Source organism: Trichosurus vulpecula, chromosome 7, assembly GCF_011100635.1.
Source record: "Trichosurus vulpecula isolate mTriVul1 chromosome 7, mTriVul1.pri, whole genome shotgun sequence".
Lineage (NCBI taxonomy): Eukaryota > Metazoa > Chordata > Mammalia > Diprotodontia > Phalangeridae > Trichosurus > Trichosurus vulpecula.
Genome location: NC_050579.1, coordinates 72,009,673 through 72,027,299, shown reverse-complemented (window position 1 = coordinate 72,027,299; position 17,627 = coordinate 72,009,673). Strand labels below are relative to the sequence as shown.

Genomic DNA, 17,627 nt, shown 5'->3' with positions numbered 1-17,627 from the left:
GGCTGGAATGTCAAAAGGTAGAACATGATTAATTGCTTAAGTGAACTGTTTAAACAACTGGAAGTTCAGAGGAAGGAGAAATGATTTTTATCATCTATATTCTTGGTACTTTAGTGGCTAGGATTTATTTATCTGTAACTGTCCAGATCTAGATTTAATTTCTGGGGAGAGAGGCTATGTCACCTACTTTGTAAAGTCTTCTTTGATATCCTGAATCAGAAAGTCTTTCCTCCTAGTACTTTGAACAGTAGCACTTTACCTCTCTCATATTCGCATATATATTTACTTACATATATATTTATCATGTTCTGTTTTATAATTATGCACAATATTTATTTTCTCTAACCGACACCATTGTGCTAGAGTATAAACTTCTTGGGGATAGGGGCTGTATCTTTATTTATCTTTGTGACTTGCCCAATTTGTGTTTTCCATTTCCTTGCATAGTGCCTTTTTGTGCATGGTAGATGCTTAGTAAATGTTTGTTGGATTGACTTGTAATAAGAAATGTATAATATAATGATAATAATGAGCATTTATATAGTACATTCAAGTATGCAAAGCACTTTACATTAGTTATCTTGTTAGAACCTAATAATAATCCTGTGAGGTAGGTCTGCTGCTATTTCCATTTTACAGATGAGCAAACTAGACCTTGAGAGAGGTTAAGTGACTTGCCTAGAGTCTGTGCACAGGTAGTGTCTGAGGCAGGATTCATACGCTGAAATCTTCCTGATTCTGAGTCCAGCACTACAGTCTAATGAAATTGAGCAGTTCGGTGTTACTGTGTGATTCTTCAGCATGTGTAAGTGAAAGGAATAAATTGGAGAAAAGTAAAGGACACAGAGAAATTGAAATGATTATAAGAATCTTAAGAGGAAGGGGGAGGTTTCTTCTTGGACAAAGTCTTCTAGCTTCCAGCAAAAGATAGAGAAAATTGGGAAAGGAGCAGCAAGTTTTAATATCATAGTTGTTGCTATCTCTTGGACAGCTTATTCAGATGGGTCTTGAGGGTTTTGTCTTAAGCATAGTAGGCTCTTAATAAATGTGAGCTCCTTGAGGGCAGGAACTATATTTGACCTCTTTTTTTATTCCCAGTGGTTAACATAGTGCTGGTACATAGTTGTGCTTAATAAATGTTTATTGATGACTTTGTTGAGCAGAAAGTAAAGTTTCTTTTGATTAGAAGCTATTGTGTTTCCTGAAATTTTTATTCTCAATATACCAGGAATAATTTCCAGACATCATAGCCTTTGTTAATGAGACATATATCCTAAAACCTAATTAAGATCCATTTTCATTGGTAAGGAGATAATTTTATAGCATTTTTGGAAAGGTATAAGATTGTACTGCTACCAAAGGAAATATGTAGACATTAACTTTTGGGTGGGTGATGTTTGACCAGATCACAGCATCTGAATTGTAGGGAATCTGAGAGGCCATTTAATCTGACCCATACCTGACCAAGAATCCCACTGACACCATTCCGAATTCACTTCAGTTTATTAAGCGTAGTAAGTGATTACTCTGTTCATGGCACTGTAGCTGAGGAGGCTATAAAAGCAAAACATGTGTTCTTCCCTTAAGGAACTTGTGTTCTTTGGGGGGAATCAACATATGAACAGATAAATAAAGACGAAGTAATTTAAAGAAGAAAAGAGCATATATAACCAGAGGTTTAGTAAAAGGCTTCCCAGAGAATGTGGTGTCTGGACTAGCCTTGAAGAGAAGACAGGGATTCGAAGGAGCCAGAGGTAAGGAGGGATACATTCCAGGCATTGGGAGCAATCAGCACAGAGGCAAGAAATTAAATGTTGACTAGCCACAAGTTTGGCACTTTGGCTGGAGCATAGAAGATGTAAGGGAAATTAATGTGAAATAATATAGGAATGTACATAGTAGAGCCTTCAATGCCAAGCTGAAGAGTTTGTATTTTATCTTGGTGGTAATAGGGAGCTACTAAATATTCTTCTGGCAAGGGAATGACAGGCATGGTTATATTTGTACTTAAGGGATCCATTTAAATGTCTTCTGAATAAGCCAGTGAAACTCCTTTAAGGATCATAGGATTTATTAGCTTGGAGATTATTTTGACAATTTTATGGAGGAAGGATTAGGGAAGGAAAAGACTGGAAAGAGGAAAACCAATTTGGAGGTGATTGTGGTAGTCTACATGAGACGTTAGGAGAGCCTTAACTTGGGTGTTTGTTGGTCATGTGAGTGGAGAGAAAGGGGAAGGATGCAAGAGATGTTATGAATTTAGAATTAACACAACTTGGCAATTTATTGAACCTTGAGGGTGAGAAAAAGAGAAGGGTTGAGGACAACTCTGAGATTACAAACCTGCTTGGCTAGAAGAATAATGGTACCCTCAACTGAAATAAGGAAGTTCAGAGGAAAGGTGAGTTCAGAGGTGGAGAAAATGAGTTCCATGAAATTTTAGAGTTCAGAGGGCTGTCAGGGGCTATCTATCGAATCCAACCCATATGTGAAAAAGAACTCTCATGTCATACCCAGTAAATGATCATCCAGCTCCTAGTTAAAGATCTCTAAGAAGGAGGAACTCACTATCTCCTAGGCAATTCATCCCACTATTACTTAACTCTGATTGTCGGGAAGCCTGCTACTAGGCTTCTAAGGGAAATTTGCCTCGTTGCATCTTCCGTCTAACCCACTGAGCAGAGTATATCTCTCCCCATTCCAGTCCAAAGTGATCTCCCTAAAGTGCAGGTCTCTCCCTTCTTCTCTCCTGTTCAGTAAAACCCAATGGTGCCCTGTCACCTCTAGGACAATCTATTTGGTATTCGAAACCTTGCATAACCCAGCCTCCTCCTGCCTTTCCCATCCCTTACACCTTACACCCTCTATGTAGTCTCTGATCCAGGGATACTGGCCTCCTTGCTGTTCCTCAGACAAGACCTGCTCTCTCCTAGTTCTGTGCATTTTACTGGTCATTTCCCATGCTTGGAATTCTTTCCGCCTCATCTTCATCTCCTTTTCTCCTTCATGTCCCAGCTAAAGTGCCACCTTCTACAAGAAGTTTTACCAATCCCCTTGTGTGCCTTCTCTCTGTAATTATCTCTTAATTTATCCTCTAATTATCTTGTTTGTACATAGTTGTTTTCATGTATCTCTCTCATTAGAGCTCCTTGAGAGTAGGAACTGGTTTTTTGCCTTTCCCTGTATCCTCAGTGCTTGGCATAGTATCTGGCACATAGTGGGTGACTGACATGAAGGGGCACAGAGTAGGGAACAAACATTTTTTTAAAGCACCATCTTGATCTAAGCACTGTGCTAAGTGCTTAACAAATGTTATCTCATTATCTCCCCCAAAAAGGTGGAGGAGAGGGGCAGAACATTCCAGGTATGGGAGGCATCCAGTATAAAAGCATGGAGAAGGGAGATGGACTAGGGTTTTTTCTTTGAGGAAAACACAGGGTTAGTTGTTGAAGAACCATCAAAGGAGACTGAAATGGAGAGGTACGGGAGGGAGAGTTAGCCGATAGTCTCAAAAGGTAAAGAAGGGTCATGATTGAGAAAAATACATTGGATTTGACAATAATCATTTAAGAAAAATCCATTGGATTTTACGGTTACTAGGTCATTAGTAATCTTAGCAAGAACATTTTCAGGAGAGAGGTAATACCAGAAATCAGTTTGCAAGGGACTTAAGAGTGAGTAGGGAGTGAGTGAATTAAGGTGATGAATTTAGATGTTCTCTTATTTCTATATACTTTGGCATATTTATGAGAAGAACTTCCTTTGAGGAGTGCCTTCTGTGCTCAGTTTTATCGCTAAATCAGATGCTTCCTTAAAAAACAAACAGTATAATTTCATATTCTCTATACTTCTTAATCATTTAGCTGTCTGACTAGTTGATGGAAAAAACACACGTTAAAACCTTTCTTAGGTTTTTATTGAAAATGCTTTTGATGCCTACATGTAGGTTTCATTTTGAAAGATTTTACAGAGAATGTCACATGTATCTGCAGTTGCAAGCATTCACAGTTGCTAAGGTTGCCTGATTTGACAAGTAATCATCAAAACATCATAAGACCACCTCTAATGAGGTGGAGCCCCTCACTTCTTGACCACTTTTTCTTCTAGTTCTTCTGTCTGGGTCCAAGCATAACAAGGATAATCCCATTTCTACATGATAGATACTTGGATGCTGTTCCACCACCATTTTTCACCCCTCTGGACTGTAACAACACCCCCTGATCTCCCACTGATCCTTATGTGATATGATCATCAGACACTGCACCATCCTGCATCCCCCCCCCCCCGAACATTTTGTCTGTCTCAATCACTAGGGAGGAAGATTCCCCTGTTTACCATGGGATAGAATCCAGAGGCAAATGAGATTACTGTGGGCTTGCAAATGTACTCTCTCTGCTTTTGTGTCCATGAGGGAAATGGGTTGCTAGGGTGAAAGAAAAGATGTTGCTCATCTCCCTCTTCATTCTTGGCATTCAGGAACTGGTAAGGTGCCAGATAATGCTACTCCAGGCCAAGAGTGGCCCCCTGTATCTTCTAGCCCAGGTTTACTGTGTTCCTGGAATATTCCACATAGTGACACTGAATACTGGAAAAACAGAACATTTGAGTGACTGTTTGTAGTAGACTTCTCTCTTGCTTGTCCTTTGAGTGCTCCTGACTGACCTTCTCTGCCCCTCCCCACTCTGCCCCATTTAAATGTCTCCCCAACAAGATAAGACACCTCCTTCAAGGCTCCTAGGATTCAGAGCTGGAAAAGAGTGGAAAAGCCTTGGCTTTAGAGTCAGAGAGCCTGAGTCCAAATGTCACCTCTGAGTGTATGTGTAGGTCAAGTAACTTCCCTTCCTTCTCTGTACAGTGTGGCATGGCCTCTGCAGTTTCTTCTAGCTCTAGGTCTGGGATCCTAACAAAGGGTGGTATAGAGGTCATCTTGCCTCATTCTGTAGATGAAGAAGCTGAAGGCAGAGAAATCACTTGCTTCAAGTCATGGAATAAGTTGGTTGAACCAAGGTGAACCTTGGTCAGGTTTCTGACTCTGAATCAAGGACTTTTTCCATTTAAACCATTTTGCTTCTTCAAGAAATAAACTTCACTTTAGTATGAATGACAGATGATTGATCGAACCTCAGAAAAAGAAACCTTAGACTTTGGAACTTACCTAGCAGCATCTGTTCTATTAGAGAAAGATCCCACATTCACAAAACATGAACAGGAATAAATATCCATTTATATGTGTTGTGCATTTTCTTTCTTGACTTCTCTAAATGTATGATTAACATCCATTTTATTTATATTTATAGGGATGCTTCCTTCGGAAATTGTACATACAATCTCACAATCCTGGACTGTTTGCAGGGAATCAGGAAGGTAATGACAACGCTCATTGCAATTAAATGGTTGACATAGAGTGATTTAAAATAGAAAAATACAAAAAAATTAAGTTTTAGCATGTGCAAAGAATGAAAATGACAAACTTGTTTAAATTGAGGGTAAAAAGTGTTCCTTTAGTAGACTGATTCAGCAAGCAGACGAATCTTCTCCACTTACACAGTGTTAGCATTTGGACAAGTCTAGGAGTGGAATCTTCAAACATTTCATTTCCCTAGACATGGATGATGCTAGCCACGGACATCTGAAAGAAGTAGAAGGGACCGTGCTCTGCCCGACTCAGATCTAGTTTGGACTCAGCATTTATTGCCATCCTCCTCTGTTTTGCCTGATGCATGGAAACCATACAACTGTAGGATGTAAGAGATGGAAAGGATCTTTCGAGATGATTTTGTAAAATCCCTTTATGTTATAGATAAGGAAACTGAGGCCCAGAGGGTTTTATTCTGTCTTTATCTTTTCTTTTCATTCAGTTGGTTCTTGGTGTTTGAGAGTCAGTAAGTTCAGGCACGAACCAGGAAATTGGCAAGAATAACAGTAAAAAGAATGTTTATGATGTGGTGCCATGAATACTGGATGGGAAGTTAGAGGCCCTATGACTAAGGTTTGAGACCTGCCACACTGTCCCTTAGCTTAGGGCCCTAGCTTTCTCATCTGTAAAATGAAGAAGTTGTGTTATATGATCCCTAAGGTTCCTTTCAGCTTTCAACCCTTGATCCTCTAGCAAATGTAAATTATTTGTTGCTCCTGTACACCTCTATTCTTCCCTCTTAATTAGAATGTGTTTATCTTCATTTAATTCTCTCTTCTTAGCTTCTGAGCAATGGTATCACAATGAAACTTGCCTGTTTGTTGCAAACTTTATTTCTCATGTATTTGCACTATTGTTATGTAAATTATTCTTTCTTTTTAGAAAAAAAACTTGTTCATTTGATTACATGTTAATCTGAATAAAGTGACTGTTGGCCTCAGAATAGGTTTGGAGTTGTAAGGCAGTAGGTAGCTAGTTTAATATTCCTTATCTTGAGTTTTCTGTAATAAAAGGTTCTAAAGGGAGGCAAATTCCCATACAAGTATGAAGAATTGCCCCAAGCCTTCTTTTAATGGTGTAATGATGCTGCATCTCATTTTGGTTCTATCGCCTGTTATAGAGAGTGATTACTCTCAACTGTTAACATCATGGGATTTTTGAGTTTAGAGATCATGCATTTTACAGATGTATAAATATAGATGAGAACTTTGAGGTAGAGAAGTTAAATCACTGGCCCAGTGTCATAAAGCCATATGATGCCAGAACAAGAAGGAGAGGCCTGACTTAGAGTCTGGTGCTCTGTTCACTGTGTGGCATTGCTTCTGGGGAAAAAACAGATAAAAGTCAGGGGGGAAATTGGAGGTCTGAGTTAGGTTAGGGCAGGCTTCTTAGCCCAAGGTCTGTGAACCTACTATGGTCTTAAAAAATAATTTTATAACAATTTCAATAAAATTGGTTTATGTTTTAGTCCTGTATCTTATTTTATGCATTTGACAACATTATTCTGAGAAGGGGTCCATAGGCTTCACCAGACTGCCAGAATATCCACTGTTTTAAATAAGTTTAATTTTCTGGGCCCAAGCAAATTACATTTCAAGATACTGAAAGAACTTAAAGATTAGATGGTTACCAAGCATTTATTAAAGATTAGGTACTTCAACATAGTATAGGGAAAAGGGCTCAGCATTTGGAGTCAGAGGATTTGGGTTCAAATCTTCTTATCACTTATTGCCTGTGTAACCTCGGGCAGATGACTTCCCATCATCTGTACAATGAAGGTGGTTGGACTCAGTGGTTCCTTCTACTTCTCAAGTGTATGATCCTGTGCTCCTGTCAATATAAATCTGAGATAACTCCTCTCTTCAAGCTTACATTCTATTGAATATGAGTGTCCAACTAGTGTTTGTTTTGGAAGACTGAATACAGGCAAATCACTGGACATATTCATACAGAAAGGAGGTAGGTGATCATTCATTAGGAATCATTGGATTGAGGTTCAGTAGACTTGAAAGACAGCTATCCTGTCTCCATCTTTTCTCTCTACCACCCCACCCTGCCCAATCATCCTTCTTCAAGTTAAATATCTCCAGTTACCTGAGCCAGTTCTCATATGGCATAAGATCGAGTCCCCTCACCATCTTGGTCTCTTTTCTCTGGAAATATTTCAGCTGGTTAGTGACATTCCTAAAATGGAGGTTCCAGAATTGAATGCGTCTGGAGATGTAGTTTAACCAGGGAAAAGTACCGGGCAGAGGACTCTTTAACTTCCTATAGCCTGGATTGACTTGGTAGCACTGGTTTTGTTTTCTTAACCCAAATAGAGGACTTACATTTAGCCCTATTTTATAATTTCATTTTATTAGATTAAGTCCAGCTTTCTCCTTATCAAGTTCCTTTTGGATTTGACTCTTCAGTTCAGTATGTCAAATTTATTTGCGTGTGTTCTCTCTAAATTTGCTTGGACTAGGGCCTACACCACTGGAGTCATTGACAAAAACGCTGGAAAGCACAGGGCCACATCCCACCACCCTCTTGCTAGAGGATTTCCAGGATGCATTCCCATGTTAATAAAGTTTGGTAGCAGTGTTAGGTGTTATGCAAGCCATGCCATGAATTCTGTTAAAGCAAATTATATGTCATTATGTTTTATTGAAGAAATTATAAGGAATGGAATATAGCAACAGTTTCTGTTCTGAGGAGTAGTATTAAATTTGTCATATCAAAATCTATAATTTTTTTCTCCTTAAGTTTCTTTTCAAGTCATACAGAGCAATATTCTCTAACCGACATATATTTTGACTCATGGTAAATTTGGTTATTTGATTAGTTTGCTGCATGTTGAGGGAAATTTTGCAAATTATGAGAAATACTTTGTAAACCTTAAAGACCTTCTCCCCTCAAACACACATATCAGTTATTATTGCCCTTATAAATATTACTAGTTTTGCACTATCACCAGCCCTACTGTACCATATCCTTCCTTCCTTCCTTCATTATGGAGCTTGGTTTTTTCAATACGTTATATTTTGATCTCTCCAGCTTCTCATGCCCAGCCCCCTCTTTTTCTACCGGTATGCTGTTGGTTCCTCAATAATAACACCTTCTTTTTTGATATGGACTCTGCCAGTCAGATTTTACTATCCCTCATTGCTGTCTGAAGGCAACATACAACTTAGTTTAGTTTTTTTTAAAGCTTTTGTTGTTATGTATTGCAAGGAAACATGAAAGAGGATAAAATAATAAAAGGAAATGTTCATAAAATAGGAGTTTTGTGGACTTAAAGCTTAATGAGACTTCACTATGTGATATTGCAGCCAAAAAATCTAATGTTTTAAAATGCATCAGTAGAGGCATATCTATAACAAGGGAATTAAAGTTCTGCTGTAACTGTTTTGGTTCGGCTCTGTCTGCAACATGGTGATGAGCTCTGGACGTTGCATGCAAAGGTGGACATTGACAAACTTTATTATTCCCAGAAGATCTCAACTAGTATGGTGAGGGGCCTGGAGAACATGACATATCAGAGTCAATTGAGAGAAGTGAGGAGGTTTAATGGAAAGCATAGACAAGGTAGAGGTAACACGATAGCTGCCTTCAGGTATTTGAATGGCTGTCATGTAGGATTAGATTTACTCTCCTTTGGAGATTAGGTTTATTTTTCTTGGCACTAGTGGTAAGAAGTAGAAACAATGGATGGATATTGCAGAGAGGCAGATTTAGGATTGATGTAAGGACAAACTTCTTAAATGATTTTTATCTCTTTAAGAGTATAATGGGCTGCCTCAGGATGTAGTAGATTCTTCCTCTTTATAGGTTCTTAAATGCACTCTGGTTAGCCATTTGCTGACCCTGTTCTTGCGGGGAGCCCTGTTCAGGTGCCAGGTTGGAGTAGATGCCTTCTGAGGATACTGCGTAATGGATGAGATTTCATGCAGGCCTCTCATCAGTAGTCATTCCTATGCCAAAGTTCAATAACCTTTCATTGGATTGGGCTGATGTCTTATAGTATTCCATGTACCATGTACCATTTAGAATTTTGAGTTTGGTTATCTTTTAAAATTCCTGTATTTTAAAATTTCTGTTAAATAAATACTTCCTTTTCTTAAATTCTCCTTTCTCAAACTACTGCCACCCTACCAGTTCAATCATACTAATTCCCCAATCCAAACCATTCAGTTTTAGATACCTTTGAGGCAAAAATTGTCTGCCCTTACTATCTCTTTCCAAAGTCTCACTTTTGTTCAAATTAATTTTGTTCTACTTAAAAGAACATTCCAACCCAATTCATCCACCTCTTAGCCCATCCCATTTTGCCTTTAGGAATACCTGTTCCTATTTAAAAAAAAAAAACAAAAACAAAACTTGCGTCTTGCATATTTTTCTCCCGTCCTCCTTCCTCTTTCTTGATTTGAGTCGTCTTGGTTTTTTGCTGAAGACACTGTTTTTGAAGCCCTGTTTATTGGATTACTCCTTGTAATTAGGAATACCTGGGTTTAAGTCTCATTTCTGATACAAACAGCTGCATGAGCCTGGGTGAGTCACCTCATCTTTTCATATAGCAGGCAGCTAAGACTGAAAGCTTCTGAGCAGATGCTGAATTGCCTTAGAAGAGGGAGGTCTTTTTCCAATGAAATTACAAGTCTGACCCAAATATGTATATATATGTATAAAATATAAAATTTATACTTCATTGAGGTGCTAGGGTTTGATTATGCCAGCATGGTACATATATAAGTGTGTGTATATACAAGTTTATTTATATCCAAGAGAGGCACAGATTGTGTGTGTGTGTGTGTGTGTGTGTGATATGCATTGGTGAACTCTGGGCAAAGCACTTAAACCTCTCATTGCTGTAGGCAAGTCTAAGACCATAAGTTGCTAAGGATGTGCCAGCCAGTGTTGGTAGAGATAGTTTCCTCACCGGGGCATGTCCCATATTGGAAATTATAGGTCAGTCTCAGTCAGTATTTATTAAGCTCTTAATATGTGCCAAGTACTATGTTAGGCACAGGGAATGCAAGGACAGGAAAAAAACAGTAACAACAAGAACAAAAAAAAAAACCCCAGCCTCTGGGGGCCCTCAAGGCATTTAGATGGTACAGTAGATAGTGTGCTAGGACTGAAGTCAGGAAGACCTGAGTTCTAATTTAGCCTCGGACACACTCTGTGTGACCCTAGAAAAGTTACTTAATTGTTATCTCCTAGTTTACTAATATGTAAAATAGGCATAATAATATAATCTTCTTCCTGGTGTTGTAATGATAAATGAAAAAAGTCTTTATAAAAGTGTTTTGTAAACCTCAATGTGCCATATAAATATTAGGTATTATTATTATTATTCTAATGGGGGAGACAATATCTAAGTAACTAGGTATATACGGGATATATACAGAGTAGATCAGATGTAATCTGAAAGGGGAGGCATTGGCCATGGGGTTGGGGGGAAGGAGCGGGGATGGCTTTTTTTTTTTTAAGGAAATGGCAAACCACTCTAATATCTTTGTTTTGTTTATTTTTTTTTTGGAGGTGGGGAATGCAAGGCAGTTGGGGGTTAAGTGACTTGCCCAAGGTCACACAGCTAGTAAATATCAAGTGTCTGAGGTCGGATTTGAACTCAGGTCCTCCTGACTCCAGGGCTGGTGCTCTATTCACTGCGCCACCTAGCTACCCCCGAGGAATGGCTTTCTGAGGAAGGTGGGCTTTGAGCTGAGTCTTGATAGAGATGAGAGGAACTTAGAAGAAGAGGGCAGAACATTCCAGGCCTGAGAGTAGCATCCAGTCCAGAGCCTCAGAGACAGGAGAGAGTCTGGTGTTTAGGAACTGCAGGACGGCTAGTGTAGCTGGATAGTAGAGAGTGGAGGGGGGAGTAAAGTGTGAGAAACCGGGAGACGTGGGAAGGGGCCAGGTTTAAAGAACTCTGAGCACCAAATAGGATTTTATATTTGATTCTCTAGAAAACAGGAGCCACTGGATCCCTAGACCATGCGCGCGCACACATACACACACACACAATATACCACTTAGCAAAATATGCTACTCAGAGTGAAGTTTAATAAAGGCTGAATTGAACAGTTTATCTTGGTTTTAATTTTTTCCCCTGTTTTCTGTCTTGCCTCCTTGGACCTCTTTTCCCCCATATTGTTTTCTGAATTAGCTGTTCAGAAATCTCAAGTTTAAATCACATCTCTGAAACTTACTGCACCCCTGTGGCTTTGGATGGGTTGCTCAGCTTGCCTGGGCCTCAGTTTCCTCATCTGTCAAAAGAGAAGCCTTTGAGATCTTTTTCAGCTCTAGTCTAGGCTCTTAGATTCCCATGACACTTGCCTCTCCTCAGGAAAGTGACTTTTTAAAAAGCTCCACTCTCATTACATGTTTGCATTTGGAAAATACCTTAAACGTATAGAAAATAATAACAAATAATTCCCTTCATCAGTAAGGGCAGAGTCGGGGCACACATTTAAATAAACCCTGATGTTTTTGTTTTGATCAGTGTTTTTACTGATAGGAGGATCTCCTTGTTTAGGAAATCCCTTTACCGATGGAGATCTTATACTCTAGGCTGGTTGTCTGGGACACTGCTTAGAGGTTTGGGAATTTTCTCATGGTCATAGAGGTTTTACACAACGCTGGGTCAGAGAAAGGACTTGAATTTGGGTCTTCCCTACTCCAGGGCTGGCCCTTCTCTACATGCTAAGCCTAATCTAAATCCCAAGATATTTACTTGGTGAAACATACATACATACACACATATACATACGAACATATACATGCAAACACATGCATACACACGAACACATACATACACACGTACATACACACACACATACAAATTTCAATGAACTGAACTAAGGGCCTTTAGTTAGAATTATAAGAGTATTTCAATTGAATATTCTCATGAGTGTAAACTTAAAAAACTGATGAAAGTCCAGCACCCCAGGACATGCCTTGTACTGAACGCCTATTTCAGAATGAGTTCACCCTGGAATGTTTCTGTTTGTTGATATAGTAACAGTAACCTGATCCAGGCATTTGTTACATTGTTTACCTTTCAAAGGAAAGTTATAGCTTCATTCATAGGGTCTCCTTAGAGACTGTGTATTTTCAAAGTTAATACAAACATCAAATTGAGAGGTTAGATGAAATGAGATTAGGTTTTCCAGTAGCTCTTTAGCAATAGAAGCCTGTTGCCCATACTGTGAATGTAACATCAAACACCATTTTCTTCTCTGTTTATAGAGCAGTGAGAAGGCTCCATAAACATGTGTGTAATTACCTAAGTATATAAATGCAAATGTGATATTATGACATGACATACATGTACATGTGTATCACATGATGGTCAAATTATGTAGCATAATTTTCTGGGCTTGATTCCTTTAAAATTGCACATTGAGAGCTGAGATTATTTTCAGACCCCCTGTTCTTTGAGCCCCAGTTGGCTCTGCCACTTACTGATAAATAACCTGCATGACCTGGGGCAAATTATTTAACCTCCTTGGGCCTCAGTTTCATCATCTGTAAAATTACGGATTTGGACTAGGTGGACCTTTGCTGTCTCTCCCAACTCTAAATCTCTGATCATAAGTTGCTAATATGTTTTCATTTTTAATTGAAAAGAAGAGAAATGGAAAAGTTGATTTGAGTCGATGGTATTTTCCCCCTCGGTAGTTTCTCTGGCATAGTGCGTTCAGATGAACTTGGTTGTTTTATTTAAACTTGAGAGAATTAAAATAACTTCACTCTTGTTTATTTTGCTATTTGGAGTGATTGGTTAAGTAGGTATTTTTACAGGGTAGATGAGAAGCTTAACTTGGTCATTTTCCATCCTCCCTCTCCATTTTTAATAGCTTTAAGATGTGATTTTATTTCTCTTTCTCTCTTTTTTTCTTTTCAAGTACCTGTTATGTGTTTTTCCTTTGGAATTCACCTTGCTTTCTTTATACATAGAAAATACTCTATGTCTTCCCATCAAATGAGTTTTCAGTGAGTTGGTTTGCAAAAAGTTCAGGGTATCAAATTACCATAGTTAGTCTTTTAACATTTTCAAGATGGATTAAAGTTCTTTTTCCTTCTCAATCAAATTCTTTCAGTTTTTTATGCTATCAAAAACTCACTGCTAAGAGGATAATCAATAAGAAATAACTTCTTCCAAAATGTGATTGTAGAAACAGTGTGAGGAACCATTTATGAGAAATTCATTCCCTGCCTATCATCATGCTAAAAAAAAATTCTTCCTAGTATCAATTATTTAAAATTGTTTTTCAGAATCCAAGCACCAGGATAAATAATGTATAAATTAATGATGTATAACCCCTCTGTGATCTAAGCTTGAATATTATGGTAGTATATATTGAGATTTATTCATGAGCACAAACTACACATGAACATAAATTTTGGATGATTTTTGTGGGGCATGTTTCAGTGTTTCTTAAAATAGCAAATTCTTTGAAATAATCCAATAAACCTCATCTTGAATACCAGTATTGGGAAGTTAATTTCTAGATCTAAATTAAATATCAAAGAATTTTAAACAGTTTCTTGCTAAATTAGGATCATTTAAATGACATTGGAACTTGAGGTGAAGGAAAATAATTCTGCATCTTAATTATTAGTGTTTATACTGGAGAAAAAAAAACTAATTTGATTTCTGTCTTTCAGGGATTGCAGCATGGGTTTTTTGACTTTGAGTCCTTTGATGTGGAAGAATATGAACATTATGAGGTTTGTAAATTTTGTAACATTTCACATATAAATTTAGTTTCTTTGTTAAAATTAAATACATCTTTAGTGGAACAAAGGGAAAATTTAGCAGATGCAGATAGGTCCTTTTTGTCACTCCCTTATACTATAGTCTGGTATTACTCTTTGGTACTGTAGTCTGGTGTGACTTAAGAAACGGTGGAGAGGGGGCACTCTCACTTTTATTTGTGCTGTTGAAAGTTGTATAATATGTTTACTTTTAGACCCAGTGCCGAGTTTGTTTTAAAAATTGCTCATTTTGCCTCTAAATATGAGTCATTCAGATTGGTCTGGAAGGATTGTCAGATGTCAGTGGGAGCATAGTTGAGGCTACGTGTCATGGTAGAATGATATATAATGTGTATATTGATAAAATAGTGGTGAGATTAGTTGGGTTAATTAAAAGTCAGTAATTTCTCTTTTCTCTCCCTTTCCCTTCCCCTTCTATTTTCTCTCCTATTAATGTAGTGAGGTTTTTTAAAAATCTAAAGTTTAGTTCAAACTCTTATTGATAGTCGTGTAGTGTAAAGGAACATTGGAAGTCATCTAGGCTAACCATTCAGTAGAATGTAAGCTTTCTGAGGACAGAATGGATTGTTTTCATTTTTGTCTTTATGCCCCCTCAGTCTAGTGCATGGCCTTTCACATAGAAGGTGCTAAACGTTTCTTAAATTAAATCTCTCACTCTTCTTCCCACCCCACTCCCCACTCCTCATCCTTTACAGATAAGACCTAGACAGGTTCAAAGACTAGCTCATAGTTCTGTAGCCAGTTGGTGGCAGCCCAGTCTGGTTTTCTTAATACTACAGACTACACACTCACTTTGGGAAACTATCCCCTTGACACTTTGACAGCGATAGAAGCTTGGTGTGTGTGTGTGTGTGTGTGTGTGTGTGTGTGTGTGTGTGTGTGTGTGTGTTTATATGCATATATATGTGTGTATACACATATGAATACATACAAACATACATGCACACATATACATATATACATATATTAGACAAAGACTTTCTAAAGTAAGATCATGTTGTAGGAAGCAGTAGAACTTTTAGAAAATCATAGTACAACAGAGACCAGAAGTCTTCTTTTCCTGGGCTCATTAGATTTTTATTTTCTTGCTAGATGTGTAACTTGTAATATTTGACTGTGTTTGAAGTGTTCTTTAGAATAAGTTAGCATATTGAGTACCTTGTAAGATTTAACAAAGGAAAAAACTGCCACTATTCTAAAAGTATACTCTGAAATCAAGACTTTAGTTCTTGGCCATGCTGTAGTTGAGGAGGTTTATCTTGTTTGAAGTAAAAACAATATATAGGTATGATTTTATATTACAAAAGGATCCCATCACCTTATAGGAAAATTTATGATATAATTTTAAATAGTGAATTTCTATATTGCATTTTAAACTATTGTGGTCACAGAACTCAATTTATACTTAAATCTAATATTTTCCAATGATCCTGTACTTCTAAATCTGTGATCCGATAGTCTTGTGAACATTTTAGATCATACTTGGTATAGAAGGCAAGTTCTATCTGTAGTTGTAAAGTACTAGTAGGACTTGAGTGAAGAAAGTGTATGTATTACTATGAGAGTGCAGTCTTACTTCACTTTACGGAATAGGTGAGTTTCTGAAAAGTTGAGTGTAAAACTTTGTTTTAAATTCAACGGGTAGGGAATTAAAAAAACCAGATCTGTAGTAAATGCTTTTATAAAATGAAGAATTGTATTTTGAAGTGAAAAACATACCTTAATTTGCCATTCTTGTGAATCAGAGCTTTGATTATTGAGTTTTCTTAAAGGGAGGCATATCAGTAGTCATGTGACATTATTAAGTATGGATTATACTATTTCATTTGAGCATATTTATTTTTGCCTTTCTCTTATTTAGACATTTGACAAAAGTAATTTCTTTAGAGTGCCTTTTAATTCCATTCTGGCCTAGATTTCTTAGAAAAGTCAGATAGATAAGTCAGTCAGTGATCTTAACTCTTATGGTTAACTGTTTACATTTAGCATAATATAGTCAGAATGAAGATATAAAGCCAGGTTAGAGCTGGAACAGGGTTCTAGAGATCCCATGACCATAGATTTAGAGAGGTAAAGGACCTTGAATGTCCTCTGGTTAAACCTGGCTTATTTTATAGAAGAACAGCCTGAGATACGGGAGCTGAAGTGACCTAACCAGTAGCAAAGCCTGAATTTGAACCCAATTCCCTCTGGCTACAAAGCCAGGGGTTTTAATACCACCTGAGCTGGCATCTCATCTAGCACTGTTCCAAACTAACTCACTTTGCATCAGTTCATTGATAATTGATTATTAATTGATTCACTTACCAGAGGATAACAAAGCTTAAAGGTTCAAGCCTTGAGTCTATGGACTTTCAGTCTGTTGCTGTCAACGTCGCATACACTTAGTCTTCTTGGGAATTTGTTCTTGTGTTCTTATCATGAAGCTTTTGAAATTTATAGATGAGGAAATTGAAACCCTGAAAGTTTACAACTAAGGTTACACAGCTAATATTATTAGTAGCAAAGCCAGGATTAACACCTAGATTTTCCAACTCCAAATCTATTGAATTTTGGAAAATAACCAAAACAGGCTTGAATTGAATAATTTTTAGCTGTAGCTATAGCTTCTGATGTCGATTTTTTTCCAGAAGAAAACTTACTCCCTGAATGTTAATTTTCTTTGTTTACGATATTAGATTACTTCAAGCTACTAAAATTAGCCCAATATAAGTAATGCATATGTTTTTACTTAGAAAGATCAGTTATTTTTATCTTAAGGAGTGAATATATATATATATATATCTTTATGAGCAGGTTTTCTTTTTATATATGATGGTAATATTAAATTACTGAGTTATATGACCAAAAGATATAGATTTAGAGCCATATTTTTACTAATATACATGTAGTAAACATATTTCACAAGTGTGTAGATGCCTTTAACAAAGAAACCAGTTATCATCCATGATCCATTGAAGGTTTGTGCCTTTTTAAAATATATTTTCAAAATTTTTTAGCGTTATTTAGCTTTATTAAGCATATATAGAGTGGCACATGATTAAAAATCCCAACTGGGTTTTTTTTTCTAAACCATTTTCCATGTTTGTCTTTGTGGGTTATAAATGGACAATATGGTTAGTGTCATTTAATGTATAAGAATTTGCTTTTTATAGATGTGGACTAACCATTTTCATGAATTATGATCGTATTGATCCTATGTGCTATTTATACCAAATATGTTAAAATCTTTACAAATGCTATCTAGCTAACACATCACATGTGTAGAGAAAGTGCTTAAACTACATTAACATTGGAAACATTTATAATTTTTAAAACATAAAAAAATTTCTTGTTGTTATTGATAGTTTTGACAGATCCTATATAACTCATGAGAATGTTTGAACCATTGGTTCAAGTTCATATTTTACTAAAAGAAATGTTTCAGTTGTTATAAAGAGCT

The 17,627-nt window shown here is 37.2% G+C and overlaps 1 protein-coding gene across 5 annotated transcripts in view; it reads left to right on the top strand.

Annotated features, from left to right (window-relative positions):
- CDC14A (cell division cycle 14A) overlaps positions 1-17,627 on the top strand; it is a 245,106-nt gene that overhangs the window by 134,273 nt on the left and 93,206 nt on the right. For all 5 annotated transcript variants that reach the window (XM_036768493.1, XM_036768495.1, XM_036768494.1 and 2 more), the window contains exons 6-7: positions 5,298-5,364; positions 14,075-14,137. In XM_036768493.1, coding sequence (XP_036624388.1) covers positions 5,298-5,364; positions 14,075-14,137 — 130 coding nt within the window. The remainder of the gene's footprint in view (positions 1-5,297; positions 5,365-14,074; positions 14,138-17,627) is intronic.